Consider the following 22,648-nt stretch of genomic DNA (forward strand, 5'->3'; position numbering starts at 1 on the left):
TCCCTAACTTGACTAACTCCTGGTCTTAGTACTACTTTTTTACTTTTTATTTGTTTTATTATTACTATTAATATTTTTAATAAGATGGTTAAGGTTTATTAGTGTAATAATAGTGAATCAAAAGATTAACTGTAACATTTATTTTCATTTATTTAAAAAAAATTTTTTAAATTTAAATTTTAGGTATTTAACATACAGTATTGGTTTCTGGAGTACAATTTAGTGATTCATCCCTTATATACAACACTCAGGGCTCAACTACTTTTTAACTCTGCTGCAGAGGCATGGCTGGGGCAAGTCAGATAGGCAAACTCCTAGCCCTTTTGATAATAAAAGCAATAACAATAACTGACATGTATTAACAGGTAGGATCTGCTTTGATGCTTTCTATATATTAACTCATTTAATCTGTACAACAACCCCAGGAGTAGGACTGTTATTCTTGTTTTGTAGATGAGGAAATTAAGGCATTGAGAAATTTAATAATATATGCAAGTTTGCACAAGTTGCATGGAGCTGAGATTTGAACTTAAGTAGTCTGATTTTTTCCACTGAAGTAAATGTGGGTGGAAGGGGGTTATCTTTCAATTGTAGATACTATCATTAAAAAACAATGTTTTGGGCCACACTGGTGACTCAGAGTTGGTTAATTATCCGACTCTTGATTTTAGCTCAGGTCATGATCTCAGGGCCGTGAGATCAAGCTCCGCCTCTGGCTCTGTATTGGGCGTGGTTTCTGCTTAAGATTCTTTCTCTCCCTTTCCCTCTGCCATTTCCCCCTTTCAAAAATAATAATGTTGTATCCCTTGAAAGATGGAAAATGGGTAAGCAAATATTTCACACATAAGTGATAAATCCAGTTAGCATTCATTCTAGTAAGAATAAGATATTAATTCAATATAAACATTTTAAAAGTTGTGACTTTTTTGTGACACTGTTTAATTCTTTCATCATGTTGATGACTTTGGTTATTCTTGGTGATACCTTCATAAGTTTTAGGAAATTAAAAAAATATATCATCCCCTAAATCAGTCAGAATTATCTTGGCTAACTGATCTCTTATGCTTTGAGATCCAGAATGATCATTCACGTTGAGGTAGGGGAATGCTACTGGGGAAAAAAGAATGGGCATTTAAACTCTCTTATAGGTAAACCTAAAACATCCAGTGAGAAATTAGCACTCATTCTGATTTTAAGGGTTTCCAAACAGCTGAGTCTCCTTCAGTAACCCATTTTATCTGTAACTTTCACCAACAATAATTACATCGGAGTTCTTTAGCATCTCAAATTCTACAAAAGCAATATAGAGCAATTCTTTGCCCTTCATATGTTGTGAAGACAGGTGTTAGAAAGCTAAATCACTAAGGAGTATCCTCAAATTAAAATTCTAGATTTAAAGTAAATGTAAACTTTTTTTAAAAGTTTTTAATTTTATTTATTTATTTTTTAATTTTTAATTTTTTATAAACATATAATATATTTTTATCCCCAGGGGTACAGGTCTGTGAATCGCCAGGTTTACACACTTCATAGCACTCACCAAAGTACATACCCTCCCCAATGTCCATAACCCTACCTCACTTCTCCCAAAAGTAGGCTTATGTGGGGCTTGACCTCACAACCCTAAGATCCAGACCAGAGCTGAAAGCAAGTGTTAGTTGCTTAATTGACTGAGCCACCCAGGCACCCCCATAAACACAAACATTTAGAGAGGAAAAATAAGATGGTATTTTTTTAACTGAAAGCAATGATAAAAGTAGGGGGAACACGGGCACCTGGCTGGTTCAGTTAGTAGAGCATGCAACTCTTGATCTTGGGGTCGTTTGAGACTCATGCTGGGGGTAGAGCTTACTTTAAAAAACAAAAATGGGGTGCCTGTGTGGCTTGGTTGGTTAAGCATCCAACTCTTGATCTCAGCTTGGGTCTTGATCTCAGGGTTGTGAGGTCAAGCCCTGGGTTGGGCTCCATACTGGGTGTGGAGCCTACTTAAAAAAAAAAAAAAAAAAACACCAAACAGATAATAAAAACAAAAGTAGTGAGAAAAAGCACTTACTTCCGCCGGCCCATCCACCCACCATCCTGCTCTGATATTAAGGAATAAGATAGAGGTAAGTTTGTTTGGAGTTATAAATCAGCAACATTTCAGAAATTCTGACCCATCTGTTAGGCCTCAACATAAAATAAAAGATTATTTAGGGCGCCTGGGTGGCTCAGTGGGTTAAGCCGCTGCCTTCGGCTCAGGTCATGATCTCAGGGTCCTGGGATCGAGTCCCGCGTCGGGCTCTCTGCTCAGCAGGGAGCCTGCTTCCTCCTCTCTCTCTGCCTGCCTCTCTCCCTACTTGTGATCTCTCTCTGTCAAATAAATAAATAAAATCTTAAAAAAAAAAAAAAAAGATTATTTAGAGAACTTGCTGAACACTACTGACCCATATTTTAGGGGGACCCAGAATGAATGGAAAATGGCAACACTAAAGATTTAAGGGAAAAATAACCCTATTGATAGGGGAGTAGTTAACAAAACTATTCTATAATCTATACCATGGAATACTAGGTAATCATTAAAAAGAGAGAAGTAAACCTATATACACAGATATGGGAAAAAACACCATATAATAATAAGTGGGAAAAAATTCCAGATTAATAAATGTGATATAAATTAACTAGTATTAAGTGCATATTATAAAATATATCATCTAATAAGTATATATTCTAGGTGTATGTTATAATTAATATGTTTTTATATGCCTAAAAGGATATAAGCCAAGCTGAAAATAATATAGTAAGGTACTCTGTTGTTACTGTTATTTTTAACCCCAGTATAATTAATGTATGGTATTCTATGGTTTCAGGTGTATAGTAAGGTACTTTGATTAGTGGGATGGAAGCAGTAGGGAGAGACAGGGAAATTTTGTCTTTTAGTTTATGCATTTTTGGACTATTTGATTTTAATAGATTATTTTATAATGAGCAAATGTCATGTTTAAAACTTTTTAAAAACTATAAGGAAAAATAATTCCCTCTGGCATTATTTACATAAATAAATCATGTACTATAGCAGGAATTAAGGAACAGATATATGATACTGACTAAAACAGGAGAAATTGATTTTCAATAAACAAAAATTCTAACTATTCCCATATTTTTTTCTCTTTTAGAAAGCTACTCTTTTACAAGATCCCTTATATGTTAGTGAGCTCAGTCCTGCTATTGGAACTCAAAAGCCATATAGGTAAGGAGTGATGATATGCCACGGCCGCATGGGGGACTGTTCTCTCTTTGCCTCTCTTAACTCCATGTGTTGCTGCCTATCACATCCATACCTCTACTTCAATGTCTGCTCGGAATTTAGGTCTGCAAACACAATTACCCACTGGACATCACCTCTATAGGTCTTCCAAGAACCTATTCAAAATGGAACTTGGCATCTTCCTTCTGGGACCTGACTTTCCTCTTGCGTCTCCTAACACAGGGCCTGCTGTCCTTATCCCTATATCACCTAAGGCAGTGTCCTGAATGTCATTTTTACCTTCTCTCTCCCCGCTTCACCACCCCCGACCCCTGCAGCCAGTCAATTGTCACAGGACTCACTGTTCTTCTCTACTCTATCTGGATAATATCTACTTCTTTCCACTGTCACATGCTCAGCCCAATTAACTTTGTTCTCAGCTCCTACAGTATTATCCTGGCTGGCCTCTGCCTTCACTCTTGACCTTCTCTAAACCATTCTCTGTAACCAAAGAAATCTTTTGGAAGCACAGATCTGAGGATGTAATCCCCTGCCTTCAAGCCTTTGAATGGCTCTCCATTGCCCTTAGGAGAAAATCTAAACAGCTTATAAAGATCTTCCTGATGTCTCTTCATTTTTTCATTTTCAACTATCATGTCCCCTTAACTCCTGCCCTGAGCTCCTGATCCAGACTCAGAAACTGATCCAGTTCTCAGAAAGCTTCCTGGTTTTTTGTTTTTTCCTCCATTCTAGAATCCTACTCTCTATTCTTCTTCTCCTTCATGAATGACTTCAACCCATCAAGTCTTAGCTTCCTATCCCTTTCTTTAAAAATCATTTCTCAAAAAAAAAAAACAATAATAATTTCTCAAAGCTGCATTAGGAGGGTCTGCTGTGGGGCAGCTGGGTGGCCCAGTTGGTTAAGCATCTGCCTTTGGCTCAGGTCATGGTCTCAGGATCCTAGGACTGAGCCCCATGTAGGGCTCCCTGTTCAGCGGGAAGTCTGCTTCTTCCCCTCCCTCTGCCTGCTGCTCTCCCTGTTCCCTACTCTCTAAGTAAATAAAATCTATTAAAAATTTTAAAAAAGAGAGAGAGAGAGGCTCTTCCATAATATCCTGTGCTTACGATCTTGTAGTATTTAACAGTCTCTCTTACGGCTGCTTTTTTGATTGTGTGCTGCTCCTTAAGGGCTGGGACTGTACATTGGTCACTGGCACATAGTAGGCTGCCTTTATAGAATGAATGAGTAAATTGTTAAAACAATTAAACCTGAATCTGACTTAAAAGTGTGGGCCTGTTAGCCTTGAAAAGGAATGAAATTTTGACACGTGTGACAACATGGATGAACCTTGAATAAATTCTGCTAAGTGAAATAAGCCAGACCAAAAGGACAATTATTGCATGATTCCACTTATTTGAGGCATTGAGAATAGGCAAATTCATAGAAACAAAAAATAAAATAGAGGTTACTATGGCTGAAGGGAGAGAGGAATGGGGACCTATAGTTAATCAGTGTAGAGTTTCTGTTTGGGAAGATGGAAATGGAGAGTATAGTAGTGATGGTTGCAAAACACTGTGAATGCACTTAATACCACTGAATTGTACACCTGAAAATGGTTACAGTGGTAAATTTTATAGTATGTATATTTTATTTTTATTTTAAAACACGTGTGTGTGTGTGTGTGTGTGTGTGTGTGCATATGTGTGTGTGTGTAAGTAAGGGAATAGATAAAACAAGACTGGAAAAATGTTGAAGATTATTGGATCTAGGAGACAGATACATAGTGTTTCTCTTCAGTTTTCTCCATTTTTGTATATGTTTAAAATTTTCCGTAAGAAAAGTTTTTAAAAGGCTTAATTAAGAAACATAATAGGGGTGCCTGGGTGGCTCAGTGGGTTAAGCCTCTGCCTTCAGCTCAGGTCATGATCTCAGGGTTCTGGGATCGAATCCTACATCGGGCTCTCTGCTCGGCAGGGAGCCTACTTCCTCCTCTCTCTCTCTCTGCTTGCCTCTCTGCCTACTTGTGATCTCTCTCTGTCAAATCAAATCTTAAAAAAAAAAAGAAACATAATAAACAAATATAACAAGTATCTTATTTATATCTTGATTTTAATAAACCAAAAGTAAAAAGACATTTCTAAGGCAATAGAGGACATTTGAGTATGAACTGGGTATTAACCAACAGCAAAAAATTACTGATAATTTTGATGAATGTGATAATGATGATCTTGTAAGAAATGTTTGTCTTGTGTTCTGAGGTTTGTAGGAGTTAAATAACAATGTTTGTGATTTCTTTTTTTTTTTTAAGATGGTAATATGGATGGCTTAGAATTTCTACATTTTTTTAAAAGATTTTATTTATTTGTCAGAGAGAGAGAGCACAAGCAGGGGGGCAAGGAGCCCGACGCAGGACTCCATCCCAGGACTCTGAGATCATGACCTGAGCCAAAGGCAGATGCTTAACCGACTGAGCTACCCAGGAGTACCTCTACATGTTTTAAAAAAAGAATTCCTATATGTTTTCATATGTTTACTTTAAAAATGTATCAGTTTTAATTTCAGTGCTTATTTAAAGTGATTTTAAAACTAACTGGATAATAAAATAGACGTTAACTTTGTATATGAGTGACTTGAAATTTGTCATTGAAGGTGAGGAGAGTTCTACCACTAGCTTGACTCAGGGAAAGCAATTTCTTTCAAAGTTAATTCCTAAAGGCAGCATTTAAAATGCAGTAATTTAAAATGCACTGTGAGGAATGTGCTAATATGTATAAGATATACAAGAGAGTTCTCTGCCTGCAAGGTACCTTAAGTTTAAGGGGAGTAAATATATACTCTTTGGGTTTTCAAACTAGAGCTGTTACAAACATGAGTTCTGTAAGTTCACATGGATTTATAGGGACCCCTGTGAACATACACACAGTGCTTTTGAGATAATCTATGATAAACCCTTTCCAGTTGTAAAGCATTATACAGATGTATTATTTATATAAAATATCCACAAAAATGAAAAAAAAATACAGGAAAAACAGCTTATCATTAGATGAAGAATCCATCTTGCCACACTATTTGGGTGAATTTATGTTTTCTAGCTGATGAAAATATAAAATATGTTAAAATTAATGAAAAATCTTCCCCTGTTCTGAAATTAAATAAGGGAGTCTTCTGGCACTAGACTTTTTATTATTTAAATTAGTCAAATAAAGTTTATCATCAATATAAAGACAAATGTTCTCTGAAAGATTAAAAAAAACTGTGACTCTATAGAAATACAGACTGCTAAATTTAACTTGTATTTATGATGTATTTGAGCCCTCAATTCATATATGAATTGATTTTTAGTATAAGGAGGAATGCTTTTTCTTATGAAATTCCATTTATTTATTTATTTATTTATTTATTTATTTATTTATAAAGATTTTATTTATTTACTTGGCGGGGAGGGGCAAAGGGACAAGCAGACTCCTTGATTAATATGGAGCCCCCTGCAGGCTCCATCCCTGGATCCTGGGATCTTGACCTAACCGAAGTCACATGCTTAACCGACTGAGCCACCCAGGCACCCTTGTTTTGTTTTTTTTGAAAGAAAAGTTTGTTATTACAGTCTGTTATCATAGGTGCCACAAGATAAAAACTGTTTCTATACGGATCACAGCAAATTGCTGACGAATACGAAAAATAGGAAAGTCAATTTGAAAGTAATTCAGCTGGTATTCTTTCCAAGCTTGTGCCTTCCTAAGCTCATCAGTTTGTGAAAACTACATTCCTGCTATTTTTGCAGTTCTCAGAGAATAGAGGAATTTTATAGTTTTTTTTAATGAAATGTGATTGTAATTAGAAGTGGATGTATAGGGAAGTAGGATCTCAAAGCTCATTCCTATTTTATTTAGAAACCATTTATTAAATACTTATTGTGTGCTAACTAAGCACAGACTGAAATATCAAAACAGGAGGACTTCCCATTTTACAGATGAGGAAACTGAGGCACAGAGAGACTGGGTAATGGTAATTACTCAGCTAAGTAGAGACAGATCTATAACTCTGATCCCCATGTTTATTTTTTTTTATTATATTTATTTATTTGACAGACAGAGATCACAAGTAGGCAGAGAGGCAGGCAGAGAGAGAAGGGAAGAAGCAGGCTCCCTGCCAAGCAGAGAGCCCTATGCGGGGCTCTATCCTAGAACCCTGAGATCATGACCTGAGCCGAAGGCAGAGGCCTTAACCCACTGAGCTACCCAGGTGCCCTGATCCCTATGTTTATAATCATGTTCTTCTGCCTCTGTGACTTTTTTAAAAAATGTTTTATTTATTTATTTGAGAGAGCAGAATGAGAGAGAGAGAGAGCACACAAGCTGGGGGGAAGGCAGAGAGAGAGGGAGAAGCGAGTTCCTATATGAGCAGGGAGCCCGATGTGGGGGCTCGATCCCAGGACCCTGGGATCATGACCTGAGCTGAAGGCAGACAATAAAACCAACTGAGCCACTCAGGCACCCCTTGCCTCTGTGACTTCTGCCACTGAATTCTTGATGATGATTTCTCTTCCATGTTCTCCACTAGAAAAGAGGCTGTTTGGGGGGAAGTCTTAATGTTTTTGTTAATAAGAGAGGCTCATTGGGATGCCTGAGTGGCTCAGTAAGTTAAGCATCTAACTTTGGCTCAGGTCATGATCTCAGGATTCTGGGATCCAGTCCAGTGCTAGGCTCCTTGCTCAGTGGGGAGTTTGCTTTTTCTTTTACCTGCTGCTCCCCCTGCTTGTGTTCTCTCTTTCTCTGACAAATAAATAAAATCTTAAAAAAAAAAAAAAAGGAAGCTCATTGATTGGATAAGAGAACATCCTAGATTTTTTTTTTTTAAAAAACACAGGGGAGGTAATGGGCAAGAGCTAAGATTCCATTTAGTAGAATTGGGATAAATGGTTGGTATCAAGATTTGTGGAGTAGGTGGTAAAAATATTTTTAATTCAAGTCAGAAATTCTGAAGTTTCCATCACCTACACAGAACATGAAATGCCTCTCCTAGCATTACTTCACACCCTTTCTTTTTCTTTTTTCTTTTTTTTTTGAAGTAAGCTCTATGCCCAACATGGGACTTGAACTCATGATCCTGAAATCAAGGTCATGACTGAGCCAGCCAGTATGAACTTGGACATGTTACTTAACCCATCTAACATCCTATAAATGCAACAGTAATTCCCAGCTCTAACCCTCTTAGTGGGACTGAACAAGCTAGTCCATGAAAAGTGCCCAGGACAGGTACACAAATTACAACAATGCGGCAAAACAGAATTAGTGTGATATTTAAGAAGTGTGGAAAAAGTGCTATAGGAGAGGTTCCCCATTCACGATGGAATTAGGGAAAGCTGTAAGGGGAAGGTGTTCCTCTTTTCAGCAAAGCCAGCTTTTCCTGACTGTAGAACACACACCAGTCAGTGACAAGAGATGAATGCATTTGGTACTCGGACATGGCAGGAAATAACTTAGAATTCCATCGTGGAAAGGTGATTCCTTTTCCAAGTAGTCCAGTCTCATTAGGGAGAAGCCCTCGGCTTGGTGCCAGAAATGGCAGCTCTCTAACTCATGCTCATCGGCCTTTCTATCAAAGACAGAGAGTCTCAGGCTTGGAATGCGTGCATTGACTTAGAACTTGTGATGCTTTCATGCTGCTTTCACAGTTACCTGCTACTATTGCAATTAATGCTGGTTCTCCCTGTAAGGCTGTGATATAAAGTTTTCTTTACAAATAAACTTCTCCGGTTGCCTGGGTGGCTTAGTTGGTTAGGTGTCCGACTCTTGGTTTCAGCTCCAGTCATGATCTCAGGGTCGTGAGATCAGGCCCCTGGTGGGGCTCTGTGCTCTGTGCAGAGTCTGTGTGAGATTCTCTCCCTCTCTCTGCCCTCCCTCTGCTCCCATGTATGAGTGCACGTGCTTATTCTCTCTCTTAAATAAAGAAAATCTTACATAAATGAACTTCTCTACACCCGCACACAAAGTGAGTTGATTTAAAGAAAAAATATGAAGCAAATAATATTACACATGGTTCATGCAGTATGGTAAATGGTATGTGAACAAACTGTGGGCTAGGCGATGGAAGAGAGACCACAGTTTCCGAGGGACACTGAGAGTATTCCTGATGGGCTGGATACCACTTGAGTAAAGGGGTATGGGGAAAAGTATGTCCGGCGGGAGTAATAAATATTTCAACCTGGGGAAAGCAAGGTTCATTACTAAAGAGTGATAAAGGCAGAAGCACAAAACTAATGAAAATTTCATTAGTAACAAAGTTTTACAGACCTGTCAATAATCGCTGATATTCCTCAATTGCTGTTTCTTATTATTTTTTAAATGGAAATATTTTTGTGTGTGTTTCTGTAGATCTGAGGAGAAAATAAAGCACTTCAGTCAACTGAAATCTGAACTTTTTCTTAAAGGCAATACTTTAAGGAAGATACTTTGCTTGATTACAGAACTTAAAGTAGCAGCCCAGAAAAACTTCATTCTGAAACGGCTTTTTTGGAAAGTAGGTGATTTATTTTTAATCTTTGAAACTTGTTCTACCTGTTTATCTGATGCAGTATAATCAAGCATAAGGTAAAATACAACTAAATGTCTTGTATTCAGGGATGCATTTTGTTATGGGGGGGCAGAGAGAGCATGTAGGGGGAGGGAAGAGCATAGAGGGAGAGAGGCAATCCTCCAGCAGACTCCCCGCTGAGTACAGAGCCCCAAGTCGAAACCAAGAGTCAGACTCTTAACTGACTAGGTCACCCAGTGCCCTGATGGAAGCTGTATTTTAGAATATTGATGCTGTCCTGACTCAGTACTTGAAATATTGTGATTTAATCAGTACTGTGTATGTGTGTTACAGGGAAATGGGGTAAGAAGACAATGGTAGCAAGACAGTACCTTAGATGGATTGGGTTGTCAAGTCAAAGACAGATAATTAGAGAGGAAGCTTCTGGCATGCAAGATGCATGAGTACGGGCTGTGAGATGGAGGAGTAGATTTCAAGAAGTCTTACCTTCAGGTATCCATATAATAAAAAGTAAAAATGAAAAAAGGTGACTTTTGAGTGTATGACTGTTATTTTTAAAAAGGTAATTCTTGGGGAGTCAAAGCAACCTAACACTCATGCAGCAAGTTACAGACTTACTCTGCAAAGACTTACTTAATTTCATATTCAGTATCAGGTGAAGGGATTCAGAAGCCCCAGTGAGTACTGTTGTGTTGCTAATGAGGCCTAAGTGAGGGGGTGAGCCCTGCCTTGGGTGGAGCTCATATTGATGGCTCTGTGTTGTATCCTTTTTTCTTTCTTTTTTTTTTAAATTTTTTATTTTTTATAAACATATATTTTTATCCCCAAGGGTACGGGTCTGTGAATCGCCAGGTTTACACACTTCACAGCACTCACCAAAGCACATACCCTCCCCAGTGTCCATAACCCCACCCCCTTCTCCCAACCCCCCTCCCCCCAGCAACCCTCAGTTTGTTTTGTGAGATTAAGAGTCACTTATGGTTTGTCTCCCTCCCAATCCCATCTTGTTTCATTGATTCTTCTCCTACCCACTTAAGCCCCCATGTTGCATCACCACTTCTTCATATCAGGGAGATCATATGATAGTTGTCTTTCTCTGCTTGACTTATTTCGCTAAGCATGATACGCTCTAGTTCCATCCATGTTGTCGCAAATGGCAAGATTTCATTGCTTTTAATTGCTGCATAGTATTCCATTGTGTATATATGCCACATCTTCTTGATCCATTCATCTGTTGATGGACATCGAGGATCTTTCCATAGTTTGGCTATTGTGGACATTGCTGCTATAAACATTCGGGTGCACGTGCCCTTTGGATCACCACGTTTGTATCTTTAGGGTAAATACTCAGTAGTGCAATTGCTGGGTCATAGGGCAGTACTATTTACAACATTTTGAGGAACCTCCATGCTGTTTTCCAGAGTGGTTGCACCAGCTTGCATTCCCACCAACAGTGTAGGAGGGTTCCCCTTTCTCCGCATCCTCGCCAGCATCTGTCATTTCCTGACTTGTTGATTTTAGCCATTCTGACTGGTGTGAAGTGATATCTCATTGTGGTTTTGATTTGTATTTACCTGATGCCGAGTGATATGGAGCACTTTTTCATGTGTCTGTTGGCCATCTGGATGTCTTCTTTGCAGAAATGTCTGTTCATGTCCTCTGCCCATTTCTTGATTGGATTATTTGTTCTTTGGGTGTTGAGTTTGCTAAGTTCTTTATAGATTTTGGACACTAGTCCTTTATCTGATATGTCGTTTGCAAATATCTTCTCCCATTCTGTCAGTTGTCTTTTGATTTTGTTCACTGTTTCCTTTGCTGTGCAAAAGCTTTTGATCTTGATGAAATCCCAATAGTTCATTTTTGCCCTTGCTTCCCTTGCCTTTGGCGATGTTCCTAGGAAGATGTTGTTGCGGTTGAGGTCAAAGAGGTTGCTGCCTGTGTTCTCCTCAAGGATTTTGATGGATTCCTTTCGCACATTGAGGTCCTTCATCCATTTTGAGTCTATTTTTGTGTGTGGTGTAAGGAAATGGTCCAATTTCATTTTTCTGCATGTGGCTGTCCAATTTTCCCAACACCATTTATTGAAGAGGCTGTCTTTTTCCATTGGACATTCTTTCCTGCTTTGTCGAAGATTAGTTGACCATAGAGTTGAGGGTCTATTTCTGGGCTCTCTATTCTGTTCCATTGATCTATGTGTCTGTTTTTGTGCCAGTACCATGCTGTCTTGATGATCACAGCTTTGTAATAGAGCTTGAAGTCCGGAATTGAGATGCCACCAACTTTCGCTTTCTTTTTCAATATCCCTTTGGCTATTCAAGGTCTTTTCTGGTTCCATATAAATTTTAGGATTATTTGTTCCATTTCCTTGAAAAAGATGGATGGTACTTTGATCGGAAGTGCATTAAATGTGTAGATTGCTTTAGGTAGTATAGACATTTTCACAATATTTATTCTTCCAATCCAGGAGCATGGAACATTTTTCCATTTCTTTGTGTCTTCCTCCATTTCTTTCATGAGTACTTTATAGTTTTCTGAGTATAGATTCTGTGCCTCTTTGGTTAGGTTTATTCCTAGGTATCTTATGGTTTTGGGTGCAATTGTAAATGGGATTGACTCCATAATTTCTCTTTCTTCTGTCCTATTGTTGGTGAAGAGAAATGCAACTGATTTCTGTGCATTGATTTTATATCCTGACACTTTACTGAATTCCTGTACAAGTTCTAGCAGTTTTGGAGTGGAGTCTTTTGGGTTTTCCACATATAGTATCATATCATCTGCGAAGAGTGATAATTTGACTTCTTCTTTGCCGATTTGGATGCCTTTAATTTCCTTTTGTTGTCTGATTGCTGAGGCTAGGACTTCTAGTACTATGTTGAATAGCAGTGGTGATAATGGACATCCCTGCCGTGTTCCTGACCTTAGCGGAAAAGCTTTCAGTTTTTCTCCATTGAGAATGATATTTGCGGTGGGTTTTTTATAAATGGCTTTGATGATATTGAGGTATGTGCCCTCTATCCCTACACTTTGAAGAGTTTTGATCAGGAAGGGATGCTGTACTTTGTCAAATGCTTTTTCAGCATCTATTGAGAGTATCATATGGTTCTTGTTCTTTCTTTTATTGATGTGTTGTATCACATTGACTGATTTGCGGATGTTGAACCAACCTTGCAGCCCTGGAATAAATCCCACTTGGTCGTGGTGAATAATCCTTTTAATGTACTGTTGAATCCTATTGGCTAGTATTTTGGTGAGAATTTTCGCATCTGTGTTCATCAAGAATATTGGTCTATAGCTCTCTTTTTTGATGGGATCCTTGTCTGGTTTTGGGATCAAGGGGATGCTGGCCTCATAAAATGAGTTTGGAAGTTTTCCTTCCATTTCTATTTTTTGGAACAGTTTCAGGAGAATAGGAATTAGTTCTTCTTTAAATGTTTGGTAGAATTCCCCCGGGAAGCCGTCTGGCCCTGGGCTTTTGTTTGTTTGGAGATTTTTAATGACTGTTTCAATCTCCTTACTGGTTATGGGTCTGTTCAGGCTTTCTATTTCTTCCTGGTTCAGTTGTGGTAGTTTATATGTTTCTAGGAATGCATCCATTTCTTCTAGATTGTCAAATTCGTTGGCATAGAGTTGCTCATAGTATGTTCTTATAATAGTTTGTATTTCTTTGGTGTTAGTTGTGATCTCTCCTCTTTCATTCATGATTTTATTTATTTGGGTCCTTTCTCTTTTCTTTTTGATAAGTCTGGCCAGGGGTTTATCAATTTTATTAATTCTTTCAAAGAACCAGCTCCTAGTTTCGTTGATTTGCTCTATTGTTTTTTTGGTTTCTATTTCATTGATTTCTGCTCTGATCTTTATGATTTCTCTTCTCCTGCTGGGCTTAGGGTTTCTTTCTTGTTCTTTCTCCAGCTCCTTTAGGTGTAGGGTTAGGTCGTGTACCTGAGACCTTTCTTGTTTCTTGAGAAAGGCTTGTACCGCTATATATTTTCCTCTCAGGACTGCCTTTGTTGTGTCCCACAGATTTTGAACCGTTGTATTTTCATTATCATTTGTTTCCATGATTTTTTTCAATTCTTCTTTAATTTCCCAGTTGACCCATTCATTCTTTAGAAGGATGCTGTTTAGTCTCCATGTATTTGGGTTCTTTCCAAACTTCCTCTTGTGGTTGAGTTCTAGCTTCAGAGCATTGTGGTCTGAAAATATGCAGGGAATGATCCCAATCTTTTGATACCGGTTGAGTCCTGATTTAGGACCGAGGATGTGATCTATTCTGGAGAATGTTCCATGTGCATTAGAGAAGAATGTGTATTCTGTTGCTTTGGGATGAAATGTTCTGAATATATCTGTGATATCCATCTGGTCCAGTGTGTCATTTAAGGCCTTTATTTCCTTGCTGATCTTTTGCTTGGATGATCTGTCCATTTCAGTGAGGGGAGTGTTAAAGTCCCCTACTATTATTGTATTATTGTTGATGTGTTTCTTTGATTTTGTTATTAATTGGTTTATATAGTTGGCTGCTCCCCCGTTGGGGGCATAGATATTTAAAATTGTTAGATCTTCTTGTTGGACAGACCCTTTGAGTATGATATAGTGTCCTTCCTCATCTCTTATTATAGTCTTTGGCTTAAAATCTAATTGATCTGATATAAGGATTGCCACTCCTGCTTTCTTCTGATGTCCATTAGCATGGTAAATTCTTTTCCACCCCCTCACTTTAAATCTGGAGGTGTCTTCGGGCTTAAAATGAGTTTCTTGGAGGCAACATATAGATGGGTTTTGTTTTTTTATCCATTCTGATACCCTGTGTCTTTTGATGGGGGCATTTAACCCATTAACATTCAGGGTAACTATTGAGAGATATGAATTTAGTGCCATTGTATTGCCTGTAAGGTGACTGTTACTGTATATTGTCTCTGTTCCTTTCTGATCTACCACTTGTAGGCTCTCTCTTTACTTAGAGGACCCCTTTCAATATTTCCTGTAGAGCTGGTTTGGTGTTTGAAAATTCTTTCAGTTTTTGTTTGTCCTGGAAGCTTTTAATCTCTCCTTCTATTTTCAATGATAGCCTAGCTGGATATAGTATTCTTGGCTGCATGTTTTTCTCGTTTAGTGCTCTGAAAATATCATGCCAGCTCTTTCTGGCCTGCCAGGTCTCTGTGGATAAGTCAGCTGCCAATCTAATATTTTTACCATTGTATGTTACAGACTTCTTTTCCCGGGCTGCTTTCAGGATTTTCTCCTTGTCACTAAGACTTGTAAATTTTACTATTAGGTGACGGGGTGTGGGCCTATTCTTATTGATTTTGAGGGGCGTTCTCTGAACCTCCTGAATTTTGATGCTCGTTCCCTTTGCCATATTGGGGAAGTTCTCCCCAATAATTCTCTCCAGTATACCTTCTGCTCCCCTCTCTCTTTCTTCTTCTTCTGGAATCCCAATTATTCTAATGTTGTTTCATCTTATGGTGTCACTTATCTCTCGAATTCTCCCCTCGTGGTCCAGTAGCTGTTTGTCCCTCTTTTGCTCAGCTTCTTTATTCTCTGTCATTTGGTTTTCTATATCGCTAATTCTTTCTTCTGCCTCATTTATCCTAGCAGTGAGAGCCTCCATTTTTTATTGCACCTCATTAATAGCTTTTTTTATTTCAACTTGGTTAGATTTTAGTTCTTTTATTTCTCCAGAAAGGGCTTTTATATCTCCCGAGAGGGTTTCTCTAATATCTTCCATGCCTTTTTCGAGCCCGGTTAGAACCTTGAGAATTGTCATTCTGAACTCTAGATCTGACATATTACCAATGTCTGTATTGATTAGGTCCCTAGCCTTCGGTACTGCCTCTTGTTCTTTTTTTTGTAGTGAATTTTTCCGCCTTGTCATTTTGTCCAGATAAGAGTATATGAAGGAGCAAGTAAAATACTAAAAGGGTGGCAACAACCCCAGGAAAATATGCTTTAACCAAATCAGAAGAGATCCCAAATCGTGAAGGGGAAGAAAGGGGATAAAAAGAGGTTCAAAAAGAAAGAAATAAAAAAAGAAAAAAACCGAAAAGAATTAAAAAATGAAAATGAATAAAGAAAAGTATAAAAAAGAAAATATATATATATATTAAACTAGGTAAAAAAACATTAAAAAAGAAAAGGGTAAAAGTTGAAAAAAATTTTAGCAGAAGAAGAGAAAAAAAATGACAAAGAAAAAAATTAAATTAACTGCAAGACTAAAAAAATCACAGGGAGAAAGCCATGAGTTCTGTGCTTTGCTTTCTCCTCCTCTGGAATTCTTCTGCTCTCCTTGTTATTGAAACCACACTCCTTGGTAGGTGAACTTGGTCTTGGCTGGATTTCTTGTTGATCTTCTTGGGGCGGGGCCTGGTGTAGTGATTCTCAAGTGTCTTTGCCCCAGGCGGAATTGCACCGCCCTTACCAGGGGCCGGACTGAGTAATCCGCTCGGCTTTGCTTTCAGGAGCTTTTGTTCCCTGAGCGCTTTCCATAGAGTTCCGGAGGACGGGAATACACATGGCGGCCTCCTGGTCTCCGGCCCAGAGGAGCCAAGAGCCCGTGGCCCCACTCCTCAGTGCGCCCTCAGAGAACAGCGCCCAGTTACTCCCGTCTGCCTGACCTCTAGCCGCACTCTGAGCTCCCCAAGCCTGCGGCCGGTTCAAGGTAATGCCCAGCTGTGAGCTCACTGTCGGCTCTGTCTCTGTAGCCGGCTTTCCCATTTCAGTACCCGCAAGCTCTGCGACACTCAGACACCCCCGATCCTTCTGTCACCCTGCGGGACCTGAGGCCACGCTGACCCCGCGTGGGCTTTGCCCCGGTTTAGCCTCTGGAGCGATGTCCCTCAGCGGAACAGACTTTTAAAAGTCCTGATTTTGTGCTCAGTTGCTCCACCACTTGCCGGGAGCCGGCCCCTCCCCCCGGGGTCTATCTTCCCGTTGCTTTGGATTCACTTCTCCACCAGTCCTACCTTTCAGAAAGTGGTTGTTTTTCTTTTTCTAGAATTGCTGTTCTTCTTCTCTTCAATCTGCCGATGGATTTGCAGGTGTTTGCAATCTTTAGATAAGCCATCTAGCTGATCTCCTGCTAGCTGAAGTAGTCTCAGCCTGCTACTTCTCCGCCATCTTGACTCCTCCGCTCTGTGTTGTATCCTAATTCTGGTCAGTGGTCTCATTACTGAGCAGCTGCCAAGTGCACAGCTTCCCCAACATACAAGACAGTCCTGGCCATTTTTTAGATTCTAAGTGCTTCACATGTAGGATGACCAACCATGTCGGTTTGCCCAGATTTGGGTGACCAACTGTCCCAATTGGCCTAAGACTGAGGAAGTTCGCAGGATATGGGACTCTCAGTACAAAACCTAGGACTGTCCCAAATACACTGGGTTGGTTGATCACCCTAATCATAGGGCATATTAGCTGTATAGAATAGTATGTTGAATGTCCCATAACACTGAAACAGGTAATGATGATGTTGCGCTACCAAGTCTAAATCATTTTAGACTTTTACGAGATACAGGCTGTTAGGAAGAGAACATTCAGGGTCTGACTCCAAAACTTCAGAGGACTATGGAGAATTGAGAGACAGGCATTGAAATGACACCCAAAATTATTATGAACATGGAAATGGGAGTCCACGTGGAAAGCCTAAGGAAATTGGTACATCCCACCCAACTATTCCTCTCCAGTCTGTCGCACACATGGCATCAGTTTAATCCATCACAGATTGTGTGATCCAGGTGGCTAAAAAGCCTCTGGTGGCTCTCCCTACTTAGTTCAAACACCTTGGCTTTGGCATTTAAGGCTCCCCACTAATGACCACTGTCACCGATTCCAAGTTTGGACAGGTATGGCCTTTATTTTAGCAAGGTGTATTTTCAGGAAGGGATGAACATCTATCTGCACAGGGCAGGCACTGGGAAAACTAATCCAGCTGTAGATACTCCCAGGGAAAGCACAGTGCTCAAGGGTGAGAGTGATGTCTACATAGTGTGCAAAATGAAACATCAGGCCATTTCAGCATGTGGGTCGATTATACCCAAATGTCTACACAAACATTTGGCACCAAGAAGACCTGATTGTTTAGAGTTTGGCAATAGGGGCTTCATGGAATGTGGGGTTGGGGAGGTGACAAGGATATAAAGGTTGTCAAGAGTAAACCTAGCAGCTGAGAGAGGATTGGCAAGGGACAGAGCAAGGGCATAGAGATGTCCATTTAGATAAACTTGACACCACCAGGGGACTGGGTTTAAAGCAGATGGCTAGGTAGAAGAACTGAGGTACATCCTACAGGTTAGACAAGGAAGAGAGGTGTTGATGTTAAACACCAGAGTGTTGGTCTGGAGGCCATTTAAGGGTCTCTCATTTTAAATGGGCCTGATGCAGGGTCCTCAACTGTGCAGCAAAAGAAAGATGCGGATAAAGAGAATAAAGCTAGGCCTAACCCACTCAACCCCACACTGCATCGTTTTCACTTCTTTCCTCTAAAGGCTCCATCCACAGGGATGACTCAAATACCCTGTCCTTTCTAGCCCCTCCTTGTTTTCCCCTGTTCACCATCTCTAGGCTAATCCTTCTTCCATCCTCTCCTGTTAAAATCCTACCCATTCAGGGGTGCCTGGGTGCCTCAATGGGTTAAGCCTCTGCCTTCAGCTCAGGTCACAATCTCAAGGTCATGGGATCGAGCCCCAAATCAAGCCCCACATCAGACTCTCTGCTCAGCAGGGAGTCTGCTTCTCCCCTCCCTCTGCCTGCCTCTCTATGATCTCTCAAGCGCTGTTCTTCCGCCTTTCCTGTCTTCCTCTCTGGGGAGCTTTGGAAACTTACCCTTGCTGATCTGTTATGGCAGAACTTTCTGCAGTATTCTTTAATCTGTGCTGTTCTAGTAAAGTAGCCACTAGCCACACTGAAGGTGGCCAGTGACTAAGGAAGTGAAATTTTAATTTTATTCCATTTAGTCAATTTAAATTTAAATAGTGCCACGTGGCCACTGGCTACCTATTGGACAATGCCGTCCTATGGCATCTCTCATAGCACCTTCTCTTCAATAAATGCAACAGATATTTACTGCATGCCTGTTCTGTGTCAGACATGGGAATAGGCATTAGGAAAGTGAGCGTGACACAGTTCCTACCCTCAAGATTAGGGCAGATATTCTCCTTTTCACTATAGTTATTGGTATATTATTCTTATTTACCATTATATGCTATAAGCTTCTTCAGGGCAAGCATGTGTCTCACTATAGTTATTGGCATATTATTCTTATTTACCATTATATGCTATAAGCTTCTTCAGGGCAAGCATGTGTCTTACTCATCTTTGTACTCTCCCTAAGGCCTCACACAATACCATGTTTATACCAGGGCCCATAATCAATTCATACTGAACTGAAAGTCTATTCTCTTGTGAAAAATTAACCTGATCAGAAATCTAGGAATAGAAAACAAACTCAGGATTGCTGGTGGGGAGATGGGGTAACTGGGTAATGGACATTGAGGAGGGCACGTGACATCACGAGCACTGGGTATTGCATAAGACTAATCAATCACTGACCTCTACCTCTGAAACCAATAATACATTATATGTTAATTAATTGAATTAAAAATATTTAAAGAAAGATGTCTTTTAAAGTTAATTTCTCTAAGTAAAAAAGTTAAAAAAGAAAAAGAAGTTTAGGAATAGAACATTCACGTTTTATTGCTTAATTGAAAACACTGCAGGACGCCTGGGTGGGTCAGTTGGTTGGGCCAGTGCCTTCAGCTCAGGTCAAGATCCCAGGATCGAGTTCTGCATCGGGCTCCTGGATCCACACGGAGTCTGCATCTCCCTTTGACCTTCTCCCCTTTCATGTTCTCTCTCACTCTTTCTCTCAAATAAATAAAATCTTAACAAACAAACAAACAAAAAAACAGCAGCTGTTCTTTAAGGTAATGTCCGTAGATGGACTAAAATTGATCTTCTAATTCAGCTATCAAAAATGAGAGGCCAAGGGGCCCCCAGCTGGCTTAGTTGGTAGAGCACGTGACTCTTGATCTCAGGGTCGTGAGTTCAAGACCCACGTGGGACATGTAGCCTACTTAAAAAAAAAAAAAAGGGAAAAAAAAATTAAAGGCCAGGGGCGCCTGGGTGGCTCAGTCGTTAAATGTCTGCCTTCGGCTCGGGTCATGATTCCAGGGTCCTGGGATCAAGACCCGCATCAGGCTCCCTGCTCAGCAGAAGGCCTGCTTCTCCCTCTGCCTGCTGCTCCCCCTACTTGTGTGTGTGCTCTCTCTCTTTCTCACTATCAAACAAATAAATAAAATATTTTTAAAAAATTAAAGGCCAAAATGAATAGAGAGGGAAATAAAAGGCATATGGGCAGTCTCCTATTTTTGGTCTTTCCACACACAGTGTGGGCCCCCTGCCCACCACCATGCCACCAAGACCGTAGCCTTATGTTCTCTCTCTCTAATCCATAACCACAATCTAGTCTCATATTCTTTTACACAGAGTTAACATATATAATTCACAAAAGTCAACATTTTTATCTTCTTCCAGAGCTTTTTTCTTTTCTTTTTTTTTTATTAAGTGGGCTCCGCACTTGGGGTGGGGCTTGAACTCACAACCCTGAGATCAAGATCTAAGCTGAGATCAAGAATCAGACACTAAACTGACTGAGCCACCCAGGCACCTGTAGGAGCTTTTTTCTTTAAACAGTTATAATAGCTTTTTTTTTTTTAAAGATTTTATTTATTTATTTGACAGAGAGAGAGATCACAAATAGGCAGAGAGACAGACAGAGAGAGAGATGAGGAGAAGCAGGCTCCCTGCTGAGCAGAGAGCCCTATACGGGACTCGATCCCAGGCCCCTGGGATCATGACCTGAGCCGAAGGTAGAGGCTTAACCCACTGAGCCACCCAGGCGCCCCCAGTTATAATAGCTTTATGTTTAAGCAGTGGTTTTCCCACTTTGTGCTGGGCTCCCTGGAGAACATGAGGTTGTGTGAAGCTTCCTTAGGAAACTTCACTGGGGTGGGGAGATTAGAGGCACCTCTAATTTTTGGTTCCTGAGCAAGATGATGGAAAATTATACATAGAATAATTTCATATAAATAAAATCTTACAAATATATATAATTGTATATAAATATATTATGTATTATAAATGCATACGCGCGTGCACACACACACACACACACACACTTTCCCCCATTTGAAATCATCTGTATGTGGTATAATTTTCTTTCAGGTAATCTCGCTTTCTCTCTCTCTTCTTTTTCACAAGTAAATTTTAAATTATGAGAACATTTTGTGGTAGACTGACTGAAACTATGCTTTAGGAATACAGATACCATGTCTGCTTGGCTCAAGGTAGTATCTCATTACCTAGCACAGCACCTGCTACATAGCTGGCAATCAGTAGTTATGTGTTCAATGAATGAATGAGTGAATGAAAGAGTTCTCCATTCCTGTTCCTTCCTAACACTTTATTTCTTCCTCCATGAGGTTCTTTCTTAATTCAACAATTTTTTTTATTATGGTAAAATACACATAACAGAAAATTTACCATTTTAACCATTTTTAAGCATATGGTCCAGTGGTATTAAGTAGGAACACTGTCTCATTGTGCAGCCATCTCCAGAACTCTTTTCATCTTGTAAAACTGAAACTATACTCATTAAACAATAACTCCCCATTCATCCCTTCTCCCAGCCCCTGGCAACACCATTCTTCTTTCTGCATCTATGATTTAGCTTCTCTAAGTATCTCACGTAAATGGAATCACTCAGTATTTGTCTCTTTATCACTGGCCTATTTCACTCAGCATGTCTCACAGGTACATCAGTGTTGGAGCTCGCTTCCTTTTTAAGGCTGAATAATATTCCACTGTATGTAAAGACCACATTTTCTTTTCCATACTCCATTGATGGATACCGGGTTGCTTCCACATTTAAGCTATTGTGAACGTTACCACTGTGAATATGGCTGTGTCAATCTCTCTGAGACCTTGCCTTCAGTTCTTTTGGGACTATACCCAAAAGTGGGATTACTAAATCCTCTGGTAATCCTATTTCTTATTTTTTGAGGAACCACCATACTGTTTTCCGCAGCATCTGTACCACTGTACATTCCCACTAACAATGCACACAGGTTCTAGTTTTCTCACACCCTTGTCAACATTTGTTATTTTCTGATTATTTGTAGTTTTGATTTGCATTTCCCTAATGATTCATGACGTTGAGTATTTTTTCATGTGCTTACTGGCCATATGTACCTCTTCTTTGGAGAAACTATTGGGATATAATTTACATATAATAAAAGGCACTCATTTTAAGGGTTTGGCTTAAAGAGTTTTGACAAATGTATAAACCCATATAACCACCACCCCAATCAAGATTTAGAACACTTCTATCACCCCATAAGGCTATAGCCCCTTCTACAGCCCCATAAGGCTACCTCATACATTTGGCAGGCAGTTTCCTCCCATCCATGGCCCCGGGCAATCATTGCACTTTCTGTTGCTCGGATTCCACTTACCCAGAAATGTACAGAATGTATAGAGATGTACAGAAGCTTTCTGTTGCCTCAGATTCCACTTACCCAGAAATGTACACTCTGTACTCTTTTGTGCTAGCTTCCTTTGGCCTAACAGTTTTGAGATTTCTCCAAGTTGTTGCAGGGTGGTGTAAGATACTTTACAAATAAAACTTTGTAAATAAGGGGTGCCTGCGTGGCTCAGTGGGTTAAACCCTCTGCTTTCGGCTCAGGTCATGATCCCAGGGTCCTGGGATGGAGCCCCACATTGGGCTCTCTGCTCAGCGGAGAGCCTACTTCCCCCTTTCTCTCTCTGCCTGCCTCTCTGCCTACTTGTGATCTCTGTCTGTCAAATAAATAAAATCTTAAAAAATAACAACAACAAAA

The 22,648-nt window shown here is 39.8% G+C and overlaps 1 protein-coding gene and 1 long non-coding RNA gene across 5 annotated transcripts in view; one reads left to right on the plus strand and one right to left on the minus strand.

Annotated features, from left to right (window-relative positions):
• The window catches only part of C6H12orf56 (chromosome 6 C12orf56 homolog), a 109,490-nt gene that overhangs the window by 64,509 nt on the left and 22,333 nt on the right, over positions 1 to 22,648 (plus strand). For all 4 annotated transcript variants that reach the window (XM_032348861.1, XM_032348862.1, XM_032348864.1 and 1 more), the window contains exons 5-6: positions 3,156 to 3,229; positions 9,602 to 9,746. In XM_032348861.1, the coding sequence (XP_032204752.1) occupies positions 3,156 to 3,229; positions 9,602 to 9,746 (219 nt within the window). The remainder of the gene's footprint in view (positions 1 to 3,155; positions 3,230 to 9,601; positions 9,747 to 22,648) is intronic.
• The window catches only part of LOC116594024, an 84,600-nt gene that overhangs the window by 11,428 nt on the left and 50,524 nt on the right, over positions 1 to 22,648 (minus strand). The gene's annotated exons all lie outside the window — the stretch shown is intronic.

Source organism: Mustela erminea, chromosome 6 (genome assembly GCF_009829155.1).
Source record: "Mustela erminea isolate mMusErm1 chromosome 6, mMusErm1.Pri, whole genome shotgun sequence".
In the NCBI taxonomy this organism is placed as follows: Eukaryota; Metazoa; Chordata; class Mammalia; order Carnivora; family Mustelidae; genus Mustela; species Mustela erminea.